The 24732-nt window shown below is 57.5% G+C and overlaps 1 protein-coding gene across 1 annotated transcript in view; it reads left to right on the top strand.

Moving 5' to 3' along the window:
* The first annotated feature begins 1775 nt into the window (after positions 1–1775).
* COL16A1 (collagen type XVI alpha 1 chain) overlaps positions 1776–24732 on the top strand; it is a 44625-nt gene continuing 21668 nt past the window's right edge. The window contains exons 1-42 of the mRNA XM_058678159.1: positions 1776–1993; positions 3472–3572; positions 5662–5736; positions 5841–5958; positions 6199–6322; positions 6501–6767; positions 7657–7737; positions 7895–8020; positions 8809–8862; positions 9143–9169; positions 9755–9790; positions 10780–10869; positions 11052–11093; positions 11195–11239; positions 11441–11476; positions 11844–11906; positions 12244–12288; positions 12374–12469; positions 12614–12652; positions 13151–13195; positions 13361–13396; positions 13825–13935; positions 14301–14336; positions 14791–14826; positions 14911–14985; positions 15327–15371; positions 16930–16965; positions 17049–17093; positions 17353–17484; positions 17871–17906; positions 18087–18194; positions 18389–18511; positions 18617–18670; positions 18813–18854; positions 19171–19206; positions 19293–19346; positions 19487–19555; positions 22056–22109; positions 22198–22224; positions 22940–22999; positions 23213–23260; positions 23403–23456. Of these exons, the coding sequence (XP_058534142.1) occupies positions 3500–3572; positions 5662–5736; positions 5841–5958; positions 6199–6322; positions 6501–6767; positions 7657–7737; positions 7895–8020; positions 8809–8862; positions 9143–9169; positions 9755–9790; positions 10780–10869; positions 11052–11093; positions 11195–11239; positions 11441–11476; positions 11844–11906; positions 12244–12288; positions 12374–12469; positions 12614–12652; positions 13151–13195; positions 13361–13396; positions 13825–13935; positions 14301–14336; positions 14791–14826; positions 14911–14985; positions 15327–15371; positions 16930–16965; positions 17049–17093; positions 17353–17484; positions 17871–17906; positions 18087–18194; positions 18389–18511; positions 18617–18670; positions 18813–18854; positions 19171–19206; positions 19293–19346; positions 19487–19555; positions 22056–22109; positions 22198–22224; positions 22940–22999; positions 23213–23260; positions 23403–23456 (2799 nt within the window). The 5' untranslated portion in view covers positions 1776–1993; positions 3472–3499. The remainder of the gene's footprint in view (positions 1994–3471; positions 3573–5661; positions 5737–5840; positions 5959–6198; positions 6323–6500; positions 6768–7656; positions 7738–7894; positions 8021–8808; positions 8863–9142; positions 9170–9754; positions 9791–10779; positions 10870–11051; positions 11094–11194; positions 11240–11440; positions 11477–11843; positions 11907–12243; positions 12289–12373; positions 12470–12613; positions 12653–13150; positions 13196–13360; positions 13397–13824; positions 13936–14300; positions 14337–14790; positions 14827–14910; positions 14986–15326; positions 15372–16929; positions 16966–17048; positions 17094–17352; positions 17485–17870; positions 17907–18086; positions 18195–18388; positions 18512–18616; positions 18671–18812; positions 18855–19170; positions 19207–19292; positions 19347–19486; positions 19556–22055; positions 22110–22197; positions 22225–22939; positions 23000–23212; positions 23261–23402; positions 23457–24732) is intronic.

Here is a 24732-nt window from a genome sequence, read left to right as displayed (position 1 = left end):
CAGGGAAAGCCTGCACAGCCAAATGCAGTTAGAATGCACTTGGCCACCGGCTCCTGGGGCAATGCAGGTGTGGCTGAGGGAGGAAGCGACAAGGGCTCCTTTCTAGACTACATCTGTGATATTGCATCTGGACAGAGTGTGTGTCCTAGGCGTGTCTGCTCTCATGATCACCCTGGGTGCTGGGGCAGGCACCTGGACTCCCTGTTCGAGGTGCCTGTGGCTCTGGCTATGGTGGCCCAGCCAAGTGCCCTATTGTGACATGTGAGTGCGCAGAAGCGTGCAGGAGGCCAGAATAGTGTAGCAGGCTACCAGACCTGGACTGTACGTGATGGCAACTGTGCCACCCTGCGCTTCCCCACCACTGAGGTGGGGGCATGCACGGAAGTCTGTCTCCTGTGGTGGGAGTGAGGTGGAAGATGGAAAAATCACACGTGTGAAGTTTTGAGGACCCAGCCTGACCTAGTGTCTCCTATTTGTCGCAAGTGCCCCCAAAGCCCCACCCCCCTGCACTTCCTGCCTGCTGAGCTCAGCATTTCCCAGGCCCCACCACCGCAGCCACAACAGCATCTGGGTCGGCTCTGAGCAGGGACCACAGTGGGGTGCCTCCGTGGCAGTGGCATGGTTGGGGTTTCCACTGACTCAGCGCTTCTGGATCTGGAGGAGGAAACCCCAGTCCTGCCCCTGGACCCCATTTGAGTTAACTGGAGCCAAAGGGCTGGGCGACAGGAAGCACTCCCCTTCCCCCCCACCACAGCCCTCCCCATTCCCCCAGCAATGACAGCACTCTGGCTGCCCTGGTGACCCCTGATTCCAGCTTTGCTGGGGTGCCTCAGCCTTGGAGGCTTCAAGGGGGAAGCCCTGGTGGGGGCAGGGTGTCACTTCAGTCAAGCCCCTGCCTCTGGGCATCACCTGCAGTTTCCTCTCTGGAAAACCCACCCTTCCTTCCTGTACCAATACTTGCAGGCCTGGACTCTGAATAGAAGGCAACCTCCGGCTCAGCCCGGCCCTGCCCCATCCTCTCCCCACGCCCCTCCTGAGATCACAACCAGAATGAACCTCGCAGCCAGCATTTCCAGAGCCGGCTTCTGGGTACCCTCAGGCGCTGTCTGCTCATGCCCAGCGAGACCATGGTGACCCCAGCCCACAGATGAGAAAGGCTAGTTAGGCTGGAAGCTGGCTCAGGCGTTTGAGCCCTTCTGAAGTCAAGTCTTTTGCTTGGGGACACTTCTCTGGGCAGCAGGCCTCAGCACGAAGGCTTCATTTAAGTTTCTCCCCCACCCCCATCCCTGGTGCAGACAGAGAGGTTCAGGCTGCCCGGGAATGCTAGGCCGAGGAACTGGAAAAAGCTGACCACTGCGCCTCGGTTGGCAGCCACGTCACGAGTTCCATGGATCCTGGGGAAGAGGAGGGTCCCTATCCGCCTCCCCCAGCCAAGGAAGGGGAAAAGGGGGAGCCCCGCGCAGGAACCCCCTTCCGGGGCAGCTCCAGGCACGCAGGGTCCCGCCTAGAGCCTAGCGCGCCGCGCTGCTCGCTCACCTGGCAGCCAAGCGGCAGGGGCGGGCCTGGGCACCTGGCCAGGCCAGGAGCGGGACTGGGCGGCGGGTCCAGCGCTCCGGCCGCCCCTGCTGCTGCCGAGGCCCCTCCCGGCCTCCCGCCTCCTCCGGCCTGGCAGGCCGGCCCAGCTGTGTTCCATTAGGCGCCCTGGCAGGCCCCCAGCCCCCTAGAACCGCCCCTCTTCCCCAACCCGGGGCCCGGAGTGGCCGCAGTCCCAGGCAGGCAGGCAGGCAGGCGTGCGCCCCGGCGGCGGCAGCTCTCATTTCCAGGGAGCTCCTGGCACGCAGGAAGCTGGGGACCCCCGGCTGGCAGGGAGAGATCGAGGACCCCCTAGGGGGGGCCTGCAGAAGCCAGGCACTGCATGCTCAGGCTGGCTGGCTGGCTGCCCGCCTGAGGCTGCCCGGATTGCTCAGGGAGGTGAGGGCATCCCCGACCACGGGTAAGTGGGGGTGGAGTGGCCTGCCTGTGGGGGCTTGGGGCTGCTCCGGACCTGCTGTGTGACCTGAGGCAGCATGTCTCCCCTCTCTGGGCCCCGGTCATCTGCTCTGTAATGGGATGAGCTCTAAACTTCGTCCTGGCTCTGACTCTCCCTGCCCCCAAAGCGGTCTCCTCGGTAGCTGGTCTCCCTCTAGCCCTTCCTTCTCTCTGGCTGAGGCCTGCCTGGACAGTGGAGGTCAGGGACGGGGAGCCTAGAACAGCACATTGGTGCTCACAGTCTGGCAGGCACCCACATGTTACCCGGAGCTGGCTGCTCTTCCATTGGCTGGCAGGAGGGGACAACCAAGATGGGGTTTGAAACCTGGGAAACACACACTTTCAGGATGGGGGAGAACAGTGTAAGGGCACACAGCTCTGTCTCAGAGAGGGGGCGAAGTCCTTACTCCAGACCTACTGGGATAAAGGGTCCCTCTGTCCTCATGACTATGGATGGGGGAATAGAATTGCATTTACAGTTGAAAGGAATGAGGTCAGACTCATGTAAGAACTTCCCCCTAGGAAGGTGTTGGCGGGGTATGGGGTATCATCAGCTGTGTGTGTGTGTGTGTGTGTGTGTGGTTGAGCAAAGTGGTGAGCGTGTCTGTGAGCATGCCTGTGTGCGTGTGGGATTTTATGCACACACTGATATGTTCCTGTGTCACTAGGTGTGACACACACACATATACACACACACACGACTCTGCATGTGAGTCTGAGTTGCCTGTCCTGAGGGAGGACAGATGATGAATGGGTGCTGCTGACCGCTTGCTGAGCCTGCATTGATTTATCTAGGCCCATCCATCAGGACTTCATAAAACTAAAAGACGAGCATCAGTCAGCGGGGAGGGCTGGCAAGATTGTGAACTCTGGCAACCTGCTCTCTCGCACACTGTATGCATGGGAGAAGCTTCTGGGCCCACATGCAGTCAGCCTGGTTGCCAGCCCCTGTCCTTGCGGGTGCCTGGCTAAGCTGGGTGCAATGAACCAGGGTGCGAGGCTGGTATATGCCAGCACAGAATGTGAGCTACTAAAATACTGAGATGCTTCCAAGTGTCCTGATAAGTAACTTGTGCCTACCGCTCCATGGCTAGCTTGAACTTTCCTGGACTGCCAGAATTCTCTAGATCTCTCCTTCATCCAGTAACTGACCACTTGCACAGTCAGGTGCTGCCTGGCCCTTGTCTGGAAGCTCTGGCCAACATTTTCCATAGCTGGTCCATGCCTGTGCCATACCGGTGGTTAAATATTTTTAATATCGCCCCCGCGCAAATCCTAGCCCAGAGTCTGTGGTTGGGCCCCTGGGGAGAGGCTGCTGGCCTGCCAGGACCTCCTGCCACCTCAGTGCCAGTGCCTGAGCCCCAGGAGTTGACTGCTACTCGCCCACATGTGGAGCGTGCTGTGTGAACTCAGGAGTCTGCCTTCCCGGTCTCTGGTTTGCAGGTGCTGTGGTTGATCACTCTGGATCAAGATGTGGACATCTTGGACTCCTGGCCTATGGCTGCTCAGTCTCTGGGTCACCTTCAGCCATGGGGCAAACACAGGTGAGGTGGCATCGGAGGGTCAGGGACCCGCAGGCCCAGCGCTGGTTCCTGGAGATGCTGGAGTCCCTTGTGCACCTGTGACCATGCACCTGCCCTTAGGCAGGAGTCTAGTGGCTAGGCCCAGGGTAACCAACGGTGTTTGCATCTGTGGGAGATGAGCTGAGAGTGTGTGTGCATATGCATGCTTTTGCCTCTAAGCGTGGCTATGTTTGCACTATAGATTCTATCGGCACATACGCCCCTGTTCCTACCTGTGGGAGAAGAGCTCTCACCCTGCTCTGTAACCTGCACACAAGGGTTGCTGCGATGGCCCATGGGGCGGGGGAAGAGCAGCAGCAGCCTCTTGTGCCCAAGGCCACTGCATCATGGAAGATGCTCGAGGCCTTAGATCCTCTACATTGGAGCCTGACCTCTAACCAAAGGATACAGATTTTTTTTTAAAGTTTTATTTTATTTTATTTTATTTTATTTATTGGAGGAGAGACAGACAGGAAGATCTCCCCAAGCGGCTGCAACAGCCAGAGCTGAGCTGATCTGAAGCCAGGAGCCAGGAGCTTCTTCTGGGTCTCCCACGTGGGTGCAGGGTCCCAAAGCTTTGGGTCATTCTCGACTGCTTTCCCAGACCACAAGTAGGGAGCTGGATAGGAAGTGGGGCTGCTGGGATTAGAACTGGCACCCATATGGGATCCTGGAACATGCAAGGCAAGGCCTTTAGCCACTAGGCTACTGCACTGGACCCAGAGGGTGCACTCTTTGAGGGCCCAAAGCCAGGGAAAGTTGATTGGGCAGCTCATCTGGCCTTGTTTGTGTGCCCTCTCGTCTGGGTAGCACCCTGCCCATCCATGCAGGAGCAGAGCTTCTACAGCCCTGATCCAACCAAAGAGAGGGGTGGGGCAGAAAGCCCTGGATGCTGAAGTGAGAGGTATGCGTGCCTGCTGGGGATGGACGTGACCACCGGCTGTGTGCCAGAACATGTGCGCACATACGCATCTCTGCGTGTGTGCTCATGAAGCGTGCTCTCCTCTCCCGCACCAGGTCCTGGGGGGAGGGGTGGGGGCAGAGAATTTCCACATCTGCAAGGAATCTGGGCCCGGGGCCAAGGGGTGACTCACCCATCCCTGCTGTGCTGCTGAAGAAAGGGATGCTCTTTCTGGCCGGACCTGGGGGAGGGAGGCTCTGGGGGGGGTCACAGTTCTGGACCCAGAGACCAGACTGGCCAGAATGTGAGATGCCAGCTTCCAGGGGCTGTCTCTGCCATCTTATCCTGCACTGTAGGATGGCTTCTTGGAGTCCTTCTGCAGGGTCTCCTGCTCAACACTTCCGTTCTGCCAGTCCCAGGGAGAGGAGGGTTCAGGGCTTTGGGGACCTGAATTAAGCTTTCCCTTTCTCTTACTACCCTAGAATACCCTGCCTGGAGCCCTGGGGGCTTCCGAACGTGCCTAGGAGCCCTTGGCCCACTCAGACACACAGTCTCTCCCCAGGATTCCGCAAGATAATGGCTTAGATGGAAAGCTGGCTTGTTGGCCTAGACTTTATCTGGCCTGCTTGTCAGCTTTGATTGTGGAAAATGGTACACCCAGTCATAGCTAAGAACGTGTGTACCAGCAGTGTGTGGCAGTGCCTTGTGGCATGGGTATCTGCAGCTCATGGACATGTGGGATATGCAACCTGCTGTTCTATGTGTCGAACACAGAGCACACGTGACCAGGTATGGTGGTGGAAGCATGCCCACACATACAGTTCTGCTGGATGCTCCAGGGCTGCCCAAGGTGTCTTCTATGATTTGCTGGTTCAGCGTTGATTGGAGTGTTGGATCATCTGAGTTGCTGGAGTTCTGATCCTGCTCCGCTGTTGACTTATTTCATGGTCTTGGGCCTCAGTCTTCCTGTCTTTATGCTCAGGATTTCCTCCTGGTTCCCCCAACCAAGGGGGGCATCAGGGATCAGAAGGCAAGTGCGGAGGGTGGCCTTGAGGCCAGACCTGGCCACAGGTCCCCAGCAGGAGGAGACACTGGGTTTCCGCAGAGCTCAGCTGAGCAGGGATCGTGGCTGGAGTTCCCTGAATATCTCATTGCCAGATCCTCTTGCAGAGAGGCAGTGCCCACCTTCACAGCAAGAGGGACTCAAGTTGGAACACAGCAGTGATCTGTCTGCCAATGTGACTGGTGAGTGCCCGCCCCATCCTGTCAGGGGCCCCTTTCTCTGCAGTCTCTGAGCTCTCCTCACCTGCCCAGCTGGGTGGGCTTTTCATCTTATGTCTCTCCTAAAGGCTTCAACCTCATCCGCCGACTCAACCTCATGAAGACATCTGCCATCAAGAAGATCCGCAACCCCAAGGGGCCTCTCATCCTGCGCCTGGGGGCGACCCCACTGACCCAGCCCACGCGGTAAAGACCCGGGGATGGCCACTGGGATCTCACTGCCTCAGCTTGCCCAGCAACTCAGCATGTGGGAAGAGTTCATCCGTGTTTGGAAGTTTGAGCCTGTGTGCACCTGGGGGTGGGGTGGGAGGATGGATGGTTGATGGGCTCTGTGGTCCTGAGAGCCCACAATGTGCAGCAGCTGGGGACCCTCACAACCCCCAGCCCAACCTGCGCCTCAAGGTGCCCTCTTGGCTCCATTTCCAGCCGAGTGTTCCCTCGGGGATTCCCAGAGGAGTTCGCCCTGGTACTGACCCTACTGCTGAAGAAGAACAGCCCGCAGAACACATGGTACTTGTTTCAAGTGACCGATGGAGAGGGATACCCGCAGGTGAGTCCCACTGTCTCCCTCACTGCCCTACTTCCTTTCCAGCTGTGATTTCTGCAACTGCCCTATTCCATTCCAGTGCCCAAGGCTACCCCCAGCCCACCTGACCCCAGGGAGGGCCCTTGACTTGGCCCTCAATCTGAATCTCTGTCCCAATGTCTTCTCTTCCAATTCCATGCAGATTTCCCTGGAAGTCAACAGCCAAGAGCAGAGCCTGGAGCTCCGGGCCCAGGGCCAGGATGGCGACTTTGTGTCCTGCATCTTCCCAGTGCCCCAGCTCTTTGACCTGCGCTGGCACAAGTTGATGCTAAGTGTGGCTGGACGTGTGGCCTCCGTACATGTGGACTGTGTCTCCGCCTCCTCCCAGCCCCTGGGACCCCGGCGACCTGTGCGGCCCCTGGGCCACGTGTTCCTGGGTTTGGATTCTGAGCAGGGCAAACCTGTCTCGGTGAGTGCGAACTGGGGTCTGGGCCTCTGCTCCTACCTTTGGGAGCCTGAATGAGCTCCCTGGAGTCCATAGGTCACCAGGCTTTCTCCTTAGAATCCTTCTTGGCTCCCCACTGGCCCCCATATCCAGCCTAAATGTACTAACCTGGCATTTGAGGCCCACCATGATCTGGTCCCATGGGAGTCTCTCTATGTCTCTCTTTTTGTCTCTGGTCAAGTCCGCTGCAGTCATCCTCTGGTCCCTCCACACCTCCATGCCACTGGCTCTGCTGTTACCCCCAACTCAGAACATCTTTTCTTGCATGTCACCTGCCCTTCCAGGCCCAGTCCCTCCCTCTCCTCTGAATTTCCCCTTCTTTTCCCTGTAGCATATGTGCATTTGTCCTGGTTTTAATGGGAGCTGTGTTTCTTTAGATTAAAAAAAAGAGACTTATTTATTTGAAAGGCAAATTTACAGAGAGAGGGAAAGAGCTTCCATATAACTTCCTTTCAAAGAAATTAAGTAAATCGGGCCCGGCAGCGTGGCCTAGTGGCTAAAGTCTTCGCCTTGAAAGCCCCGGGATCCCATATGGGCGCCGGTTCTAATCCCGGCAGCTCCACTTCCCATCCAGCTCCCTGCTTGTGGCCTGGGAAAGCAGTTGAGGACGGCCCAATGCATTGGGACACTGCACCCACGTGGGAGACCTGGAAGAGGTTCCAGGTTCCTGGCTTCGGATCAGTGCGCATCGGCCCGTTGTGGCTCACTTGGGGAGTGAATCATCGGATGGAAGATCTTCCTCTCTGTCTCTCCTCCTCTGTGTATATCTGGCTGTAATAAAATGAATAAATCTTTAAAAAGAAATAAAGTAAATCTTAAGAAAAAGGGAAAGTGACTCGTGTGTCCCCTGCAGTTTGACCTTCAGCAGGCGCACATTTACTGTGACCCGGAGCTTGTGCTGGAGGAGGGCTGCTGTGAGATCCTACCCGCAGGGGTGAGTGGTGCGGCTCTGGTGCAGGTGGGCAGGGGACAGCAGGGGAAGGCCTCAAGGCACTGCTCAGGGTGTGCTAGGATGGTCGTGGTGGTTCTGGAAGGGGTGTCTGGAGGTCTTGGGGTGAATCTGACCCCAGCCCTTTCCTTGTACCAAACAGTGCCCCCCAGAGAGCTCCAAGGCCCGTCGAGACACCCAGAGTAACGAGCTCATTGAGATCAACCCGCAGACAGAAGGCAAGGTCTACACCCGCTGCTTCTGCCTGGAGGAGCCTCAGCACAGCAAGGTAGGTGGGCAGGGCAGGCAGATGTGGGCACAAGAAGGGCACAGGTGACTCTGCTCTTCCCCTGGCCCGACAGAGGTCTGCCTCCAGAGTCAGGTGGTCATGTGCCCAGGCAGGAAGGGCACAGGAAGCCCCACCTTTTTGTATCATCCCAGAAGAGGCTTAGACACAACTCCATGTGTGACCCTGTACCTGCATACTGTTGGCATGGACAGGGCCGTAGAGCTCTGGTACTGTCCAGGCCCTCTCCAACGCCATCCAGAACATTCTGATGAGTGTAGGGCCAGGCCTGCTCCCCTAGCCAGTTTCTCCGAGACAGGGCCACCCTGGGATCAGAGACTAAGTTCTGCTGCTTCTTCCCCCAGGGCTGGCTCCTGCTGCAGGACCCAGTCCCGCTCAGCCCAAGGCCAAGCTGTTTCTCTGCGCAGCACCATGGCCAGCTGCCCTCCCAGGTTCTTCCAAGGTGGCAGAGAAGCCCAGTTCTTCCCTCAGACCCACCCCCTGGCCGGGCAGTGTCCCTGCCCTCCTAGGCACCGTGCCCAGCTCTGGCTGCAGGAACACAGATCCCATTGATTCCTGGTCTTGTTTTCTCCGACATCACATGGGTTGAGGAAGAGAAGGGGTGCCGGTGGAGAGAGAGGCCCAAGGGGCTTGAGCAGGCCCTCAAAGCCCTGGCAGGCATCAGATTCTAGGTTAAGGGAGCTCATGGAATCTATGCCCCCACCTGGGTGCCAGCATGGGTCCCAGATTTGCCCCCTTGCCAAGGGTTTTCCTTTGCTCCATCTACCTAGGTGGATGCTCAGGTGATGGGAAGAATCCGCCAGAAGACAGACATGGAAACCAAGGTAGAGTGGTGGGTCGGGGGAGGAGCCTGTAGTGCCCTCAGTCTGCCCTCCATGCCCTCTGTAACCGCCCGGAAGAACACACCCCACCTCTATTCTCTTCCTGCCTGTCTCCATTCCTGGACAGAGCTTAGGACCTGAGTAGGTGCTGGCTGTGAGACGGGGGTGGTGAGAGTGGGGCAGAGGTTGGGCAGGCATTCTATAGCACACCCGTGCCCGTTCTTAGGAACAGTGTGGGAAGTAGACTTTGGTCCCTGAGTTCTGGTCCCTCCCCACTTCCCAGGTCCATCGGGAGACCTCAGCTGATGAGGTGAGTGGGCATCAGGACTGGCAAAAGTCTTCCTTGGTTGAGATGATGTCAGTACAAGCTCTTTGGACAAGACATTGAGGCACAGAGGCTGGGCATGGGAGCTGGATGACTTACACAGCTCTTACTCTTTCCTGGGGTCCAGCGCCCGGCCCTGACTGCCCACTTTCTCTCCTTGGGGTGTGGGGTAGTAGCCCTGGGGATACACTTGCTGAATTAGCAGCAAATGTCCCTGGACATTACGGGGGCCTTGGCCAGGGGCCCCCTAAGTTCTGAGTCTCCCTTGACCCTGACATGCTATATGATCTGGAATCTTCTCTGCTATTTTTGTCTGTGTAGCCTTAGGTCTGAGCTGGTGGGAAGGGAGGGGCAAGCATGGTTTTTGGGATGCCCATCTTCATGTTTCTCTCCATTCCCACCCAGAACAAGTAAGACGTCCTCTTGCTGGAGGTGTGCACGCATGTGTACTTGGTGAGCACACGTGTATGCTTGGTATACACGTGTGCATACCTGTGTGCTCATGTGTGTGGGTGGAGTGGAGAAGGGTCCAGGGCTGAGTACTGACCCTCTGGACTCCTTGCCTTTCAGTGCCCACCCTGCATCCCTGCTGTAGGAGAGACAAATGTGAGTGAGTAGAACTTGTGTGCCGTGTGGGGTGGGCAAGGGCTGGGAGTGGGTGTTGCCAGGAGTTGGCTGGGCAGCTTCCTGGTTGAGGACAAGCCAGTCTTTGTGCATTCCCTAATTCCTTCTCTGCCCGTCTCCCGGAGCTGGGCCTGCTGTTACTCCCTTCCTTGCAGAGTCCCGCGATCTGGGCAAAGCACTGGGACCCAGGGTGGGCATAGGAAGCGGCTATGGGGTTGGGGGAGTGTCCAAGGGGTCAGGCCCTTGGTTGCTGGCCTGGCTTTGCACTTCTACACGATCTGAGTCCTGCTGTGCTGTGACAGCCTCTTAAGTCATCTTGCAGGCTGGAGAGCAGGGCAGGGGCAGGAGGGTGGGCTCAGGTCATATGGTGCAGTGCAGGCACCCATGGCCAAGTTGACAAGTGGGACTAGAGCAGACAGGCCAGGCTCAAGCTCTCTCTTAGGGTCCAGGAAGAGAAGGGAAAGGAGAAGCCGGCAGGAGCCCAGCTGGCCCCCAGCTGTACCTTATTTGTGGGCAGCATGAGTCACCACTCTCCCACAGCCTGGGTGCAGCCCTAGCTCCCCTTGGCCCTTGATTTTGGGGGACAGCAGGAAGTAACCTCTCCACTACTTACCCCTCTTTTGATTCAGCTCAAATCTGATAAGACATCTGATGGACCCCAGAGGTGAGGGGTTACCTTGGCAACCGAGCAGCAGTGTTGTCCTAGCTTCAGCTAGGGTGGGAGTGTGGTGTGGGGGAAGGAGCTAACCCAAACTAGGCAGGTTAAAGAAAGCAGGGTAGAGGCCCAGCGAGTTTGATAGCCTGTGGAGTGAATAAGTAGGCAGGTTGGCCTGGGATGCAGAACACGGGCTGTGATTCAGGCTGGTGGTCCTGCCATCCTGCTGTGTTGCGCTGCTAACTGCTTACCTTCTCTGAGCCCTTGGTTTCCTCTCCCTTCCTGAGGGGTAACGCTCTCTTCTCTGTCCCCTCAGGTCACTCTTGGTCCCTCTGGCTCCAAGGGAGGGAAAGGTGAACAGGGCCCACCAGGCCCCTCAGGCCCCAAGGGAGAGAAGGGAGCACGGGTAAGTGCCACCGCCTACAGGGAACCTCCTGGACTGCACCCGGGGGTTGGGTGGAGGGATAAGTGCAGAGTCTTTGAAGGGGTTACTGTGCAGAAGGCCTTGTTTTTAGGGTCCCTTGTAACCACAGGTCTAGGGGACATCTCTGGGTGGCCCCAGCCCTGAAGCTAGTTCTCCACCTCCAGGGCAATGACTGTGTTCGAGTCTCCCCAGATGCCCCGCTTCAGGTAAGATCTGGAGAAGTTGGTGCTTTGGGGCCAGTAGGGGACCACCCCTTGACAGCCCGCAGCGTGCCCTGCCTCCTCTCAATGCCTGTCTCCCTGTGCAGTGTTCAGAAGGCCCAAAGGGAGAGAAGGGCACAGCAGGAGCCTTGGTGAGTGTGCACCAGCCAGGGGGCAGATGTCAGCAGGTAGGGTGAGTGTACCCCAGCCAGGGGACAGGGGACAAGGGGCAGGGGATGTGGGACATGGGACAGGAGGCAGGGTGATTGTGCACCAGGCACGGAACAGGGGACAGGATACTGGCCTGGCCTTGTCCTTGCTTTTCTTCACTCCTTCTTTGTGTCTCCTCTCAGGGGCCCTTAGGACCCCCAGGATCAACAGGCCAGAAGGTAACAGGCCTGGGATGGGAGCGATGGAGGCCAGGGCGGTAGGGGGGCCTGATGGGCATGAGGAGGGGGGTATCCTTGCACTTCCTGGAGAGTGGGAGGTCTATGGCAAAGTGGCATTGCCCTTCTCTGTGCCCTCCTGATCATCCTGCGTTGTCCCAGTATCTCTGGACCTAGAGGGATGTGAATTCCACCGACTCCCAGAGTGGCTGTTTGGGGAGTTGTGTCTGCTGTCTACCCTCTTGTAGTGACTGAAGCCATTCAGCCTTGGGAGAGGTGGAGACCAGCTGCCCCTCACACCCCGACACAGCGCCCCGCCACTTCCAGTCCCTTCCCTCCACCCCAGTCTCTCTGTTTCTTCCCTGTCCAGGGTCAGAAAGGTGAGAAGGGTGATGGAGGCATCAAGGGCCTGCCCGGCAAGCCAGGCCGAGATGTAGGTGCTGGGGACCCTTCTCTAGGCTGGGGTTGAGTCCCGGGGACCCATCCCCTAGCTTGCTCAGAAGAGAGGCCTGGGGAGGGGAGGGGCTGAGCCCCCGAAGCACAAAGCCACTAGAACATGGTGATGAGGAGACAGAAAAGGCCCTGGACCCAGGCTCCCTAGTCCTGGCCTCAGAGCCGCTGTCTCCCGCCGCCTGCTGGCTGACACTTGATATCCTTGGGACTTGGGGGAGGGGCAGTAAGAGGGGCACATGGAGGTGTTTTCCTGTCCCCAGTAGGGAGGGAGATGCTGGACCCTAGGGTCATTCTTACACCTGCCTTGTTCCACACAGGGCCGGCCAGGAGAGATCTGTGTCATTGGACCCAAAGGGCAGAAGGTGAATAGCAAATGTTTGTGGTATGCAGGATCTGGGGCCGGGATGCGATCACAGCTCTTACCTGACACACTTATGTTTGATCCAGGGAGATCCTGGTTTTGTGGGGCCTGAGGGGCTGGCAGGAGAGCCGGGACCTCCTGGTCTCCCTGGGCCCCCTGGGATAGGACTGCCTGGGACCCCGGTGAGTACCCATTTGCCTCCCCTCCAATTCTCCTCTGGCCAGGGCTGGGAAATGAGGCTGGAGGCAGGCTTGGGGTAGAAGTGCTCACTGAACCCCAGGGCGAGGTCTCTCAGCAACGATCCCTGACCCCAATTCTGCCCTCAGGGGGATCCAGGTGGCCCAGCAGGCCCTAAGGGGAACAAGGTAAGCACAGGTTGGGGATGGGCATGAGGCTGTCTGCTTCGCAGGAAAGAGGAGCGGGTGGGACTGGCTTGGCTGGTAGGGGCATCTGGGCTCATGCCAGGTTAGGTCCCTGTTGTCCCCATGCTTGCTGAGGTGGGGCAGGGCAGGCCCAGGCTAGTCAGGACCAGGTGGCCTTCACTGGAGGGTCCTAGTTCATCTTTGGCTCTTGTGCCTCGGGGAACAGGAAGCCGTGGCATCATCCACGTCCATCTGATTATTTCCAACGTGGAGCCGCAGGGAAAGGGGATGCAGAGACTGTAGCTTTCTCCCTTTCTTTGCAAGCCAAGAGAATCAGGTTAGACCCAGAAGGGGACAGACCACAGAAAGGAAAGATTAACAGAGTGAATGGAGACCGGGGGCATGGCAGGGACTGTCCTAACTGCAGAGAGGGGTTGGGTGGGGGAAGGTGTGGCAGTCACTTTGGCCAGGCCTCCTGCCTCACTTGCCTTCTCACTGCAGGGCAGCCCTGGCACGCCTGGAAAGGAAGGCCCCAGTGGGAAACCTGTGAGTAATCCCCTACCTGGCCGATGGGGGGTGGGGGATCACTACCTACCAGGCCCCGGTCCACTCCTCCAAGAACTCTGGAGAAAGGTGACCTCAGGCCTTGGGCCTCTTTCGGCCCTCAGCCCCTCTCCCTGGCGCTCATGTCAGCTGCTTCTTCTCCTGCAGGGGAAGCCTGGGGTGCCAGGAACGAAGGGCGACAAGGTGAGTCCTAGGCCTGGTTGCCCTAGATGGGGTGGGAGTGGGAGTGACCCTCCTCTCTGCAGGGGTCACTGAAGGGATGCTGGACCTTTTCCCAGGTGGGGGGCAGGGGACCTCACCCCTTTGATATGCCCATGGATGGTGTATGTGATTGAGGTTGGCTGGGTTCGAATCCTGCCTATACCACACACATGGTTTATGAATGGGACAAGTCCATCAGCTCTGGGCCCAAGTTCCCAGTCTGCCCATGGATGCAGTCACTTAGGGCTGGCTGCTGGGAGGCAGGTGTGTGGTATTTGGCATTCTACAGTGTCTGGCAGTCCACTTTGCTGTTGGGGGAGGGCAGCGGCACCCCAGGGTCCAGAGCACCGCTCGCCATCTCTGGGCCTCAGCCTACCCTGTGTGCTCGCTAATAGTTCCCCCTCTGCTAGGGGGAGCCCTGTGAGGTGTGCCCAACGCTGCCGGAAGGCTTCCAGAACTTCGTGGGCCTGCCTGGAAAGCCAGGACCCAAGGGAGAACCAGGTGATCCAGCTCCAGCTGGGGTGAGTGCCCAGGAACACCACCACCCCACCCCTGCCTCCAAGCCAACCAAGCAATCCCAGGAGCACAATCATTGAGAGGAACTAAGAACTTTGTGGTCATGGAGATTATGGGCAGAGGGTCAGGCTGGGGTGTGTGGACCATAGAGTTCAGGGCTGGGCTAGAGTGCCATGCTAGGTCTCCATGACAACCTCCTAAGGCTCTCCCAGACTCCAGGATGCCTTTTGGGCATGCTGGGGTGGAGCTGGCTCTTATTGTGAGTGGGGGCTGTGCCCTGGGTCTGGTGTGTGGCTGGAGGAATGGGCAGGACCAGTGGGGTCCCAGCCTGGGCTCCCCACCCCACTTGCTCACAGAGCTTTTCTTTCAGGAGGGCCTGAGATCTGCTGGACAGAAAGGTGATCGGGTATGTTTGGATACTCTCTACTGGGGAGGCTTACCTTCTTATTTATATAAAAGAGAGACAGAGATAGTCACATCTTTCCACTGGTCACAGCATCCCCAAATGCCATCCCCCAACCTAGGGCCAGGCCAGGCTGAAGCCAGGAACCTGAAAATCCGTCCAGGTCTCCCATGTGCGTGTCAGGGGCCTAACTACTTGGCCGTCACCTCCGGGGTGCTCATTAGCAAGAAGTTGGGGTCAAAAGCAGAGCTGGGATGTGGGTGCCACCTTGGCCCCATCTGCCACATTTGTTCCCCTGGGTTGCCTGCCTCTGGTGTACTGGCCTGGAACCCGGGGACCCCTGGCTGTTGGTGGGAGTTGTGGGGTGTCACAAGGCTGTCCCTGCCCATGCACAGGGAGCCTGGGCTGCCCCATGACAAGTCTCATCTCAGCACATAAACCTTTTTTTTCCCTACAGGGGGATCCTGGCATCCAAGGCATCAAAGGAGAGAAGGTAAGGGAGCCCCTGTCCCTGGCTTGGCTCCTCTGCCACCCCCCAGCCCAGGAACCTTGCTGACCCCACCTGCCCCTTCTACAGGGAGAGCCCTGCCTGGCCTGCAGCTCTGTCGTAGAAGCCCAGCATCTTAGGGATGCAGGCTCCGCTGGCCTACCGGTGAGTGCTCCCCTTCTTGCCTTGTGCAGTCTGGCCTGGATGCCCCAGTAATCTTCCTGGTTCTTCATGTCTCAGGGCAGGGACCCGGAGGGAGGCCAAAATGAGGCAGATATCCCAAGCCTGCACCCTGGTCCCCTCACCCCTGCCTGGGCCCAGAATGATGCGCCAGGCCTTGAGCCCTGGGATTTCCTCTTAGCACCTGCTAGTGCCTGGAAACTGCCCAGCTACCTGCAGGCCTGGGAGATTCCTAATCCCCCTGATCCTGTCTTGCCTTTCTGTTTCTCTGGGCCAGGGGCTGGGGCCGGGAGGGGCTGTAACCCTGTCTTGGCTGATTGTTTCAGGGCAAAGCTGGTGCTCCCGGGCCTGCAGGGCTGAAAGGAGAGAAGGTGAGCCCGGGGTCAGAGGTCAGGGCTTCTTAGCAGGGAGGCAGGTGGGATGGCCTTGGCAGGAATAGAGATCAAACTATAAATTCACAGGGAAATAAATTTACCTATGTTTTGCTGACGGAGTCCAATAATTTATTTCCAAGAGCCCACATGCTCTCCGGGAGAATTCCTTCGTGTTGTACTTTTAATTTAATGATCATCTAAAACTATTAAGCACATTCAAGACTACCTGATAGTAAAATACCATTTAATACTTCTCTATTGCTTATTATGCTCCGGGCCCTGCTCCAAGGCTTGTCGTGAGTGAACTCGTTGCCTCCTCCCCACACATTCTGGGATAGGTGCTCCATTGTTCCGTTCTGCAGACGAGACAGGAGACTCCCGTGCACAAGGGCTGATCTCTCAGAGCCACACGCATGTTGGGCTGGGGAACTGGGATCTGAGCCCAGGAAGTCTGACTCCAGTGTGTCATCGTCACCCCTGGGCCAGGGTCACTCAATCTTAGTGCCCTGGGTAGCGTTGCTTGTGATGGCGCCAAACATGACAGCGTTGAACTCTGGGGTGCGGTGTCCTCTGGGCGCCCTGGTGCCCTGGTGTGGGCAGCACAGAGACTGTGCCCAGGCCTAGTTCTGACAGGCAAAGCACACTGGCTGGGTGGTGAATGAAGCTGGTACGCACACTCCCGGCACCCCCCCCTCCTTCCAGTCTTCTCTGTTGCTGGAAATGGCATCTGCCCAGCTACCATCCTCCCACAGTCCCATTTGTCATCGAGTAGTTACTGTGGCTTTGTGGAGAACACTCAGATGACATATTTTCCCTGCTCAGAACCCTCTGGAACTTGGATGTGTGCTGTGCTGTGTGGCTGGGTCTCAGGGGCGCTGGGAGACCTGGTTTCTGCCTTTTCCAATCCCTGTTCCCGCTCTCCTCTCGCTCCCTGGCATTAGGACTCCTTCTGTCAAGACAGGGCCATCTCTTATGGTCTGCCCCTGTGCTCCCTGCTAGAAACATCTAGAATATTTTCTCCCTACACCCTCCTCCCCCGCCGGTTCTTTCATCATCTGACCTTAATCTCATCCTTCTGATAACGATCTCGGGCAACATTTCCCAGGCCACCCTGGGAAATGGCTTCGCCCACTCACTCTGTCTCATCCCTTGCTTTCTGTCCTTCCTCGCTGTTGGGAGTCAGTGTTTTTGAAGGTTCTAAAGTGTATAAGCTCCCTTTAGGCGTGTCTATGGGTGCTGGTGGCTGGTGCCTAGCTCAGCCCTCAGGGCGGGAAGGTGGGGACCAGCCATGAGGGGGAGGAGGGGTACTGTGGAGCTCTGTGCGCTGGGGCAGTGTGATCATGGGGCTGGTATTCCGGGACTGACTGTAGGCTACCTTAGGGGCCTTGGGGAAAAGTTATTTTTCCTTCCCTGGACTTCAGTCTTGCTAGCCAGGGAAGGAGGGTGCAGTGCAGGCATCCCAGGGGGGCTCCCTTTTAATTATGGATTCAGGATTGTTTTAGTGCCCAGGCCCCTCCCTGCCTTCTCTGATTTTGTATTCTCTGCTCCATTCTAGGGTAATCTGGGGGAGACAGGACCAGCAGGCAATCCGGTAAGTGTGGGTAAGGGGTGGACAGGTGGGAGCTGATGGGCCCAGAAGACGCTGTGTATCACATGTGGCTCCTTATCACTCAGGGGCTGCCAGGGCCGGTGGGACCAGCAGGTGCCAAAGGAGCAAAGGTGAGTTAGGGGTATGTCCTGGACAGACATCCACCTTGTGTCCTTACCCTTGGACTTGTCACTGCCTGGGCCCTGGGGTCAAGGGCCCTTAGGATGCCTCCCCCGCTCTTTGGTTTGTCCCTACTCTCTCCCAGTCCCTGCTAAGATACTCTCTCACTTGCTGCGGAGGCAGCCACACTCCCAGCCCCAGATCTCAAGCCTGGCCCTTGTGCCCTGGTGGTCAGGGGGGACCCCCTAACCTGGTGCCCTTGCTCCCCAGGGGGAGCCCTGTGAGCTGTGCTCAGGCCTGTCCATGACTCAGGATGGGAATGGCCACGTGGTGGCCTTGCCCGGCCCGACTGGAGAAAAGGGAGAGCCTGGGCCTCCAGGTTTCGGCCTGCCAGGCAGGCAGGTATGTTCTGGGGCCTCTGGGTGTAGAGACTGGCATGGCTGGAGAGAGCAAAGAACACCCTGGCTGTTGGGTGGGCAGAACCCAAGCAAAGGGGTCAGCACCCCCCAGGTCTATCTTGCCTGAGTTCGTCCTATTTTGTAAGCTTCCCAGGGGGTCCCTGCTTATCTGGTTTTTGTAGTCCCCATTGGAGGGATGCACAAACTAAGGTACAGAGCTAGAAAAGGTAGCTTGCCAGGTCTCCTCTTCTAACCTGCACAGGTTGCTTTGGGAGCCTGGGTGCCGAGCTCTGCTGTGTTTGTGGCAGGACGCTGTGTCTGACACTGCATGGGGGCACTTTGGAGTATCCAATGTCAGCGAATGGAGGGTGGCAATTCTTTTCTTCTCAGGGCAAGGCTGGTGAGCGAGGACTGAAGGGGCAGAAGGTAAGGGGTCCTTATGAGGGCCGTGTGGGCAGGGAGGCCTTTTTTTTCTGATGTCCTGTGTTCCCTTTCCACTCCCTTCCTAGCCCCCATCCTCATCCTGGCTAGGAGAGGCTGGGGGTGTCTATGGATCCCAGGGGGCGCTGGGCTGCCTCTGCACCCATTGAACCCTGCTCCTTGCAGGGTGACGCTGGAAGTCCTGGAGACCCTGGAATGCCGGGCACCGTGGGACAGCCAGGACTGTCGGGAGAACCTGGGGTTCGGGGTCCTGCAGGGCCAAAAGGAGAAAAGGTCAGTTGAGGTCAGATGAGGGTGGTACAGTGGAGAGGCAATGAGGGTAGGGCTCATGGAGTGAGCCTCAGCTCCTCCAGGCTGAGATGGGGCAGAGGGGGTGGACAGAGCTCTCAGTGGGGGAACAACGACCTGCCTTGTGCCTTGCCTCTCTGGGTGTTGACCAACTACTGGCTGTGTCCATCTCTGACCAGGGTGATGGCTGCACTGCCTGTCCCAGCCTGCAGGGGGCGATGACCGACATGGTGGGGCTGCCTGGAAGGCCTGGCCCTAAAGGAGAGCAGGGCCCAGAAGGCGTGGGCCAGCCGGGCAAAGCGGTGAGTGCAGACTGCCTGCCCCTGCTCCTCCTCTGCCTGTATGCTGACTCCCATTGCCCTACCCTGCCATGGGAACTCCAAGGATCCATCCCTTGTACCTCTTAGGGCCAGCCTGGTCTACCAGGAGTCCCAGGACCCCCAGGTCTGAAGGGCACACAGGTATGCATGAGGCTGGGGGGACCTGGACTGCAGCTAGGCGAGGTGGGGAGACGTCTAGAGTCAGGTGGGAAATGGGGGCAGGTATGGAAGAGGGAAAGGGGGTAGGGTGTCTCTATGAGAAATTATCCTTCTGTTTCTTCAGGGGGAGCCTGGTCCTCCAGGAATGGGAGTACAGGGGCCCCAGGTGAGTGTCCAGTCCTTGCTTAGGCTGCCCATGCCCGGTGTTGCCATCACAAGCTGCCTGCCCATCCAAAACCATAGGGCTCTGCCTGCCTTGGATGCCTGTGGCCGTGGCTCTGGGAGTGGGGTCAGCAGCAACCCTGGCCAGCGCTGCCTTTGTTAGGACCTTGGCTGGGACTTGTACCTCTCTGCCACTCAGGGTCTTCTGGAGTGACCCCCCTACAATTTGGGCAAGTGGACCAGATCTGTGGTGGGGTAGAGCAAGTCAGGGAGGCTGGCTTGGGTGCCATATACCCCAGGGTGCCTTTTCTGACTTGCAGGGGGAGCCTGGAGTCCAGGGCTTACCCGGCATTCAGGTATGTCTGCCTAGTGTCCGGCGGAGACAGCCTAGGGAAGGGGCTGCTCCAGGATAACGGATGACTACCTGTGCTGTCTTTCGCAGGGCCTTCCAGGACCTCAGGGTCCAGCTGGCCCCGCAGGAGAGAAGGGTGACCAGGTGAGTCTCCGTCACCATGGGCACTTGGTCTCTGGGGCTGAGTGGCACCACTCAGAGGGCTGCCCTGATGTGTCTCACCCGCTGGCCTGGAGCCAGCTGCCAATTGTTCCCCTGCCACCTTGCTGCCCTCTCTCCTCCAGGGAGCTCCGGGGGTGAAAGGCTCCATTGGCCCAGCGGGACCTCCTGGTGCCAGTGTCTCCGGGCCTCCGGTAAGAGTCCTGTCTGTGAGCCATGCTGGGGGCGTTGCTGGGACCAGGGACCTTGCTGCTGGGAAGAGGGCGAGGGACTGACAGAACCTTTCCCAGCAGAGTGGGGGATGGAAGGAGGAGAGAGGCCTCGGACAGCCCAGCCTGTTAGGAGCAAAGCCTTGCTTTTGCAAGGAATGCTGGGTTGATGGTAAAAATGAATGCGTTGGGTTTGTTTGTTTAGTTGTTTTTCAAGATTATTTATCATTTGAAAGGCAGAGTTACAGAGAAAGAGGAGAGACAGAGATTTTCTATCCACTGGTTCACTTCTCAAATGGCTGCAACAGCCAGAGCTGAGCTGGTCCAAAACTGGGAGCCAGGACATTCTTTTGGGTCTCCCATTTGGGTGCAAAGGCCCAAGGACTTGAGCCATCCTCCACTGCTTTCCAAGGCCACAATCAAGGAGTTAGATTGGAATCGAAATAGCCGGGATTTGAACCAGTGCCCATATGAGATACTGGCACCGCAGACAGAGAATTAACCTATAAAGCCATGGCACCATCCCCACACCATTATTTTTATAAGTGTTTTTATTTATTTTGAAGGCTGACAAGGACAGACAGACAATAAGACAGAGAACTCCCATCCCCTGGCTTGCGCCCCAAAGGCCAAAGCTGGGAGTTAAGAATCCAATCCAGGTCTCCACTTGGGGAGCAGGAGCTGAGTTACTTGGGCCGTCACTGCTACCCTCCACCCTGTATCATGCCCTGGAAAACTTGGATGCATTGGTTGGAATCAGGAGTCAAGAGTAGGAGCCAGGGATTGAGCCTAGGCATCCCATGAGACATACCAGTCTCTTAGCCGCTGTGCTAAATGACTACTCAATTTTTCTTTTTTTTTGAGCTGTCATGTACTGAGATCCTGTGCTAAGCTCTAAACACAGAAAGTCACTTCTTCCTCAGGACAACCCAGTAAGGCAATAGCTATTATCGTCCCTGTTTCCTAGATAAGAAGAAGCAGGCCAGAGAATGAGCGGGGTGGAGCCAAGAACCTGCACCCCAGCCTGTCTGACCCCAGGCCCTCCCCTACCTTCAGACCTGGAGCTTTTAGGGACCCTCAAACTCTGAGCTGCCACAAGAACATTCCACACTGCAGGAACGCTAGGCGGCAAGGCCCAAGACAACAGCTCTTGGCTTTCAAAGATGTGTCTATTGAACAAATTGCATAGATTAAATAATAATAAGTGCATTTTCTCATTTTAGTCATCAAAGACCTGCATAATAGTCAGCTTCTGCTCGGTGTGAACCCACTAGAATTTTGTGAGATGATATAATTTTAGCCTAAATCAAAGAAATGCTACCTTTCAGCTAGGCTGTGCCATGCTGGGTCGTGGGCAAAGGTATAATTTTTCTTGGGCTTTTGGCAATGTTGAAAATAGCCCAGTGAACTGTGTGCTTTCCGGTCTCGGTGGATCCCTGGAGAATTGCTCCTTCCAGTTTGGGAATTGCTGAAGGATTCCTTGCGAGGCTGCACCACAGCCCATAGGGCATGGGCCTGGCCCAAGCCTGCACAGCCAGGCTGAGGGCCTGTAGAGCTGGACAGTCAGCCCTCTGCATGTCCCGGGAGGCTCAGGAGGGAAAGGCAGAGACACGGAGTCCCTGCAAGCAGGTGGAGGGCCCCACGGGAAGGCAGCCTGAGTGGCCCCATGCCTCTGCCACCATGCCAGTCCCCCCCAGGAGTGCCCTCCCTAGGTATGTGACCTCAAGCAAGTGGCAGTTCCTCAGAGCCTCCAGTTCCCCATTCAGCAAATAAGCAGTCCAGAGGCCAGCGTTGTAATGTGCTGTCCTGAATGAATGCTGGTTCGAGTCCTGGCTGCTCCATTTCTCAATACAGCTACTGCCTAAGGCACCTGGGAAAGCAGCGAAGACGGGCCAAGTGCTTGGGCCCCTGACATGCATGTGGAGTTGCTCCAAGCTGCTGCCTTTGGCCCGGGATAGGCCAGGCTATTGTTGCCATCTGAGGGGTGAACCAGGGAATAGAAGATTCTCTCTCTCTCCTTCCCCCCAACCTCTCCCTCTGTCACTCTGCCTTTCAAATAAATAAATGTTGTTAAAGAGGTCACTGGGAAAAAAAAAAAAAAGAAAAAACCAGTCCTTTCACTCATGGTGACATATGATGTTACCCACTGAAGAAAGGAGAGCTCGGAGTCTTGAGGTGGGCCTGGCCTGTGTGCAGTGGTGCTATGGGGCATCTTGTGGCCTCCCCTCCAGCTCTGAGTCAAGGCCACCCTGCAGGCTGGGAGTGGGGACCTGCTAGTGATCCTGACCAGACACATGGCCCCTCTGGTGCTCTCTTCCTCCTCCTCCTCTCCTTGCCTCCTGTGCCTGCCTTGTCCCCTCTAGAAGGTGGGCATGGGGATGGGGGTGGTGCTGCACATGCTGTTCCTGACCCCTCCTGTGGGCAGGCCCCGTGGCTTGGCTGCCGGTCAGCCTCCCACCTGCTGACTCTGGCTCTCTCCCTTCAGGGCCGTGATGGGCTGCAAGGACAGATGGGCAGTCCGGGAGTCAGAGGGACACCGGTGAGTCTGGTACCATGGGATGGTAGGAGGGCAAGGCTGGCTCGGCTGCACACTTCTCTTCTCACTGCCTCATGTTTCTTCCCTGCAGGGCGAGAAAGGATCTCAAGGAGAGAAGGTACCCGTCCAAAGAGCCTGGTGACCAGTTCCTAGGGGGCAATAGTTAGCAGGGCCTACAGCTTATAGGGAAAGCCCTGCATGTAGAGTTACCCGGACCCTGCATAGCGGAAGCTAGGGGGCATCCTAGTCTCAGTGCCACCCACCTGCTCCCCCAATTCCAGGGTCCCTCAGTACTCCTCATACCTCCTAGTTGCTGACCCAGGACTTAACTGGGATGGCTGGAGACCAGAGAACCCCAAGGCCCTGAGTGGCAGCTACATTTTTCCAATGGGGGCGGAGTCAGAGGATGGGGCTTGGAAGTGAGTTGGGAGGATCCAACAGGGAGAAGGCAAAGATGGACAGGAGAGGTTAAGAGCGGAGGGCCTGGAAGCCCAGCTGGACCAGAGAGGTGAGGCTACGGCAGGCCCGGAGCCGCAACCATGAACCCCTGCTCAGTCACAGCAAGGCTGCTGCTGGACAGTGACAGTGACCACAGCAGTAGCAGCAGCCACTGGGGTTTGTGGAGTCCTTGCTGGGTGGCAGCATCTCCTGTGCAGGACAAATTAGGATTTTTGATTTTCCCCAACAAGGAGGCTGAGGTTCAGACAGGCCACGTGGGTTGTCCCGGGAGGAGGCAAATCGTGCAGCTAAACCCTGGCCCCTCCCTCTTCTATTGATCTCCTGGGGAGCTCGGGACCCTGCCCAACTCTCACAGGGCACTCTTGTCTCTTCAGGGTGAGCCAGGGGAGTGTTCCTGCCCTTACCGAGGTGAACCCGTCTTCTCTGGCATGCCGGTAAGTGGTGCCCAGAGCCTGCTCCCTCCCCACAGCAGGAAAAGTGAAGGGGTGAGGGGCGTGGCTTCCAGCTTCACCTGGTGTCCCCCCCCCCCCCCCCGCAAGGGTCCCAGCCAGCTGCCTCCCCACGCAGCCCTGTGCTTGGTGTGTGGATGTTGCCTGTAACCTGTCCCCTTCTTTTGCAACCCCCACCTTCCCTGACCTCTCACCCAGGGCGCTCCAGGACTTTGGATGGGCAACTCCTGGCAGCCGGGCCCGCAGGTGTGTCGCTTGTCTCCTTGCCTCCCCTCTTGTCTGCCAGCACCCTGAGGCTTGCCCACCTGCCACTGTGGCCCCCCAGCAATGGGGCACAGCTCTCCCTGCTCCCCCAGTTCTGATTCTTTCTTGTTTCTCTCTCTCTCAGGGTCCTCCAGGTGTTCCCGGACCACCAGGGCCACCTGGAGCACCTGGGCTACAGGTAAGGGGAGAAGAGAATGAAGGGTTCAAGTGGCAGGAGGACCATGTGGGCATGGTGGTCCCAGCCATTCTCCTGAATGCCCCTGTCTTCTGGAATGGCATGGAGGGGGCCCACTGGTCCCCGCACTTGTTTTGAGGGCATCCCTGTTGTGTGATAGCCCGGGCACCCCACCAGTGGATGCCAAGCTTGGGCTCCAGTCAGGTGTCAGGAAGCCAAGATCTGAATCAGATCAAATCCCTCACATGGCTCAAGCCTCCGCCGTTTGGAAGCAGTGTTTGACGTTCATTCACACAACATGTTTTTGCACATATGCTGTTTTCCAAGCACTGGTTTTGGTGCTGGGGAGGACAGCATTGCACCAAAATAAAGCTCCATGCCCTTGCGGGGTTTGTATTCCGGTAAGAGAGACAGGTGATCAACCAGATAAGAAAATAGGCTGTGGGACCTTGCAGGGTGCTGAGCAGGGGTGTGGTGGGTGGGGTAGAACATGGTGGGGGACAGGGAAAAAAAGTGCTGAAAGGGAGGTGACACTGGACTCAAAACTTAAAGAAAATGGGAGTGAACCAGAGACGGAGAGCAACTTGGATGGGGAAGCGGCAGGTGCCAAGGCCTGGAAAAGGCCTGAGATGGTGAGGGGAGAGCTTCCGGAGCTGGCATGGGTGTGTGTGGCCCTGTCATGGAGTATGCCTTCCATAGGCTGGCTCTGTGATGCTGGGCAAGTCACTTACCCTCTCGGTGCATCTGGGCTCCTTAGTTAAGCAGGAGGTCCTGGGAGGCCCAGCAGGAAGCTTGTGGACCTGGGGCTCTCAGCTCCTACATGAGGGACTCCCACCTGGGAAAGTAGGGCAAAGTCACATGGGAGCTTCTTACAGGTTCCTCCCCTGCCCCCAGGATCTGATGCGTTTTGTCTTTCTCCTCTGCACCCCAGCACACCTCCCCTGCCTGGCCTGGGCATCTGCCCTTGGTGAGGGAGCCACTATGGCTAAAGGGAAGCTCCACCAGGATCCTAATGAAGGAGATGGATGGGTGGGATAGGAAACCGCTATGGCTGATGGAAAGCTCCATCAAGAGCCCAATGTGGAGGTGGGGGGTTGGGAAGCATGGGGTGGGGGGAAAGTTGAACATTTCAAAGCACCCCATTCACAGGGAGAGCTGATGTGCTATGACCCCTGCCAAGACAGACTTGGGGCATAAGGCAGAAAAGAGTGATTGCTGAGGCTGGCCCCAAGCATCAGAGTCCTCTTCTGGTACCAGTTCCTGAGCCCAAGCCCAGGCT

This window comes from Ochotona princeps, chromosome 2 (genome assembly GCF_030435755.1).
Source record: "Ochotona princeps isolate mOchPri1 chromosome 2, mOchPri1.hap1, whole genome shotgun sequence".
Taxonomy (NCBI): Eukaryota; Metazoa; Chordata; class Mammalia; order Lagomorpha; family Ochotonidae; genus Ochotona; species Ochotona princeps.
This window is presented reverse-complemented; position numbering and strand designations above follow the sequence as displayed.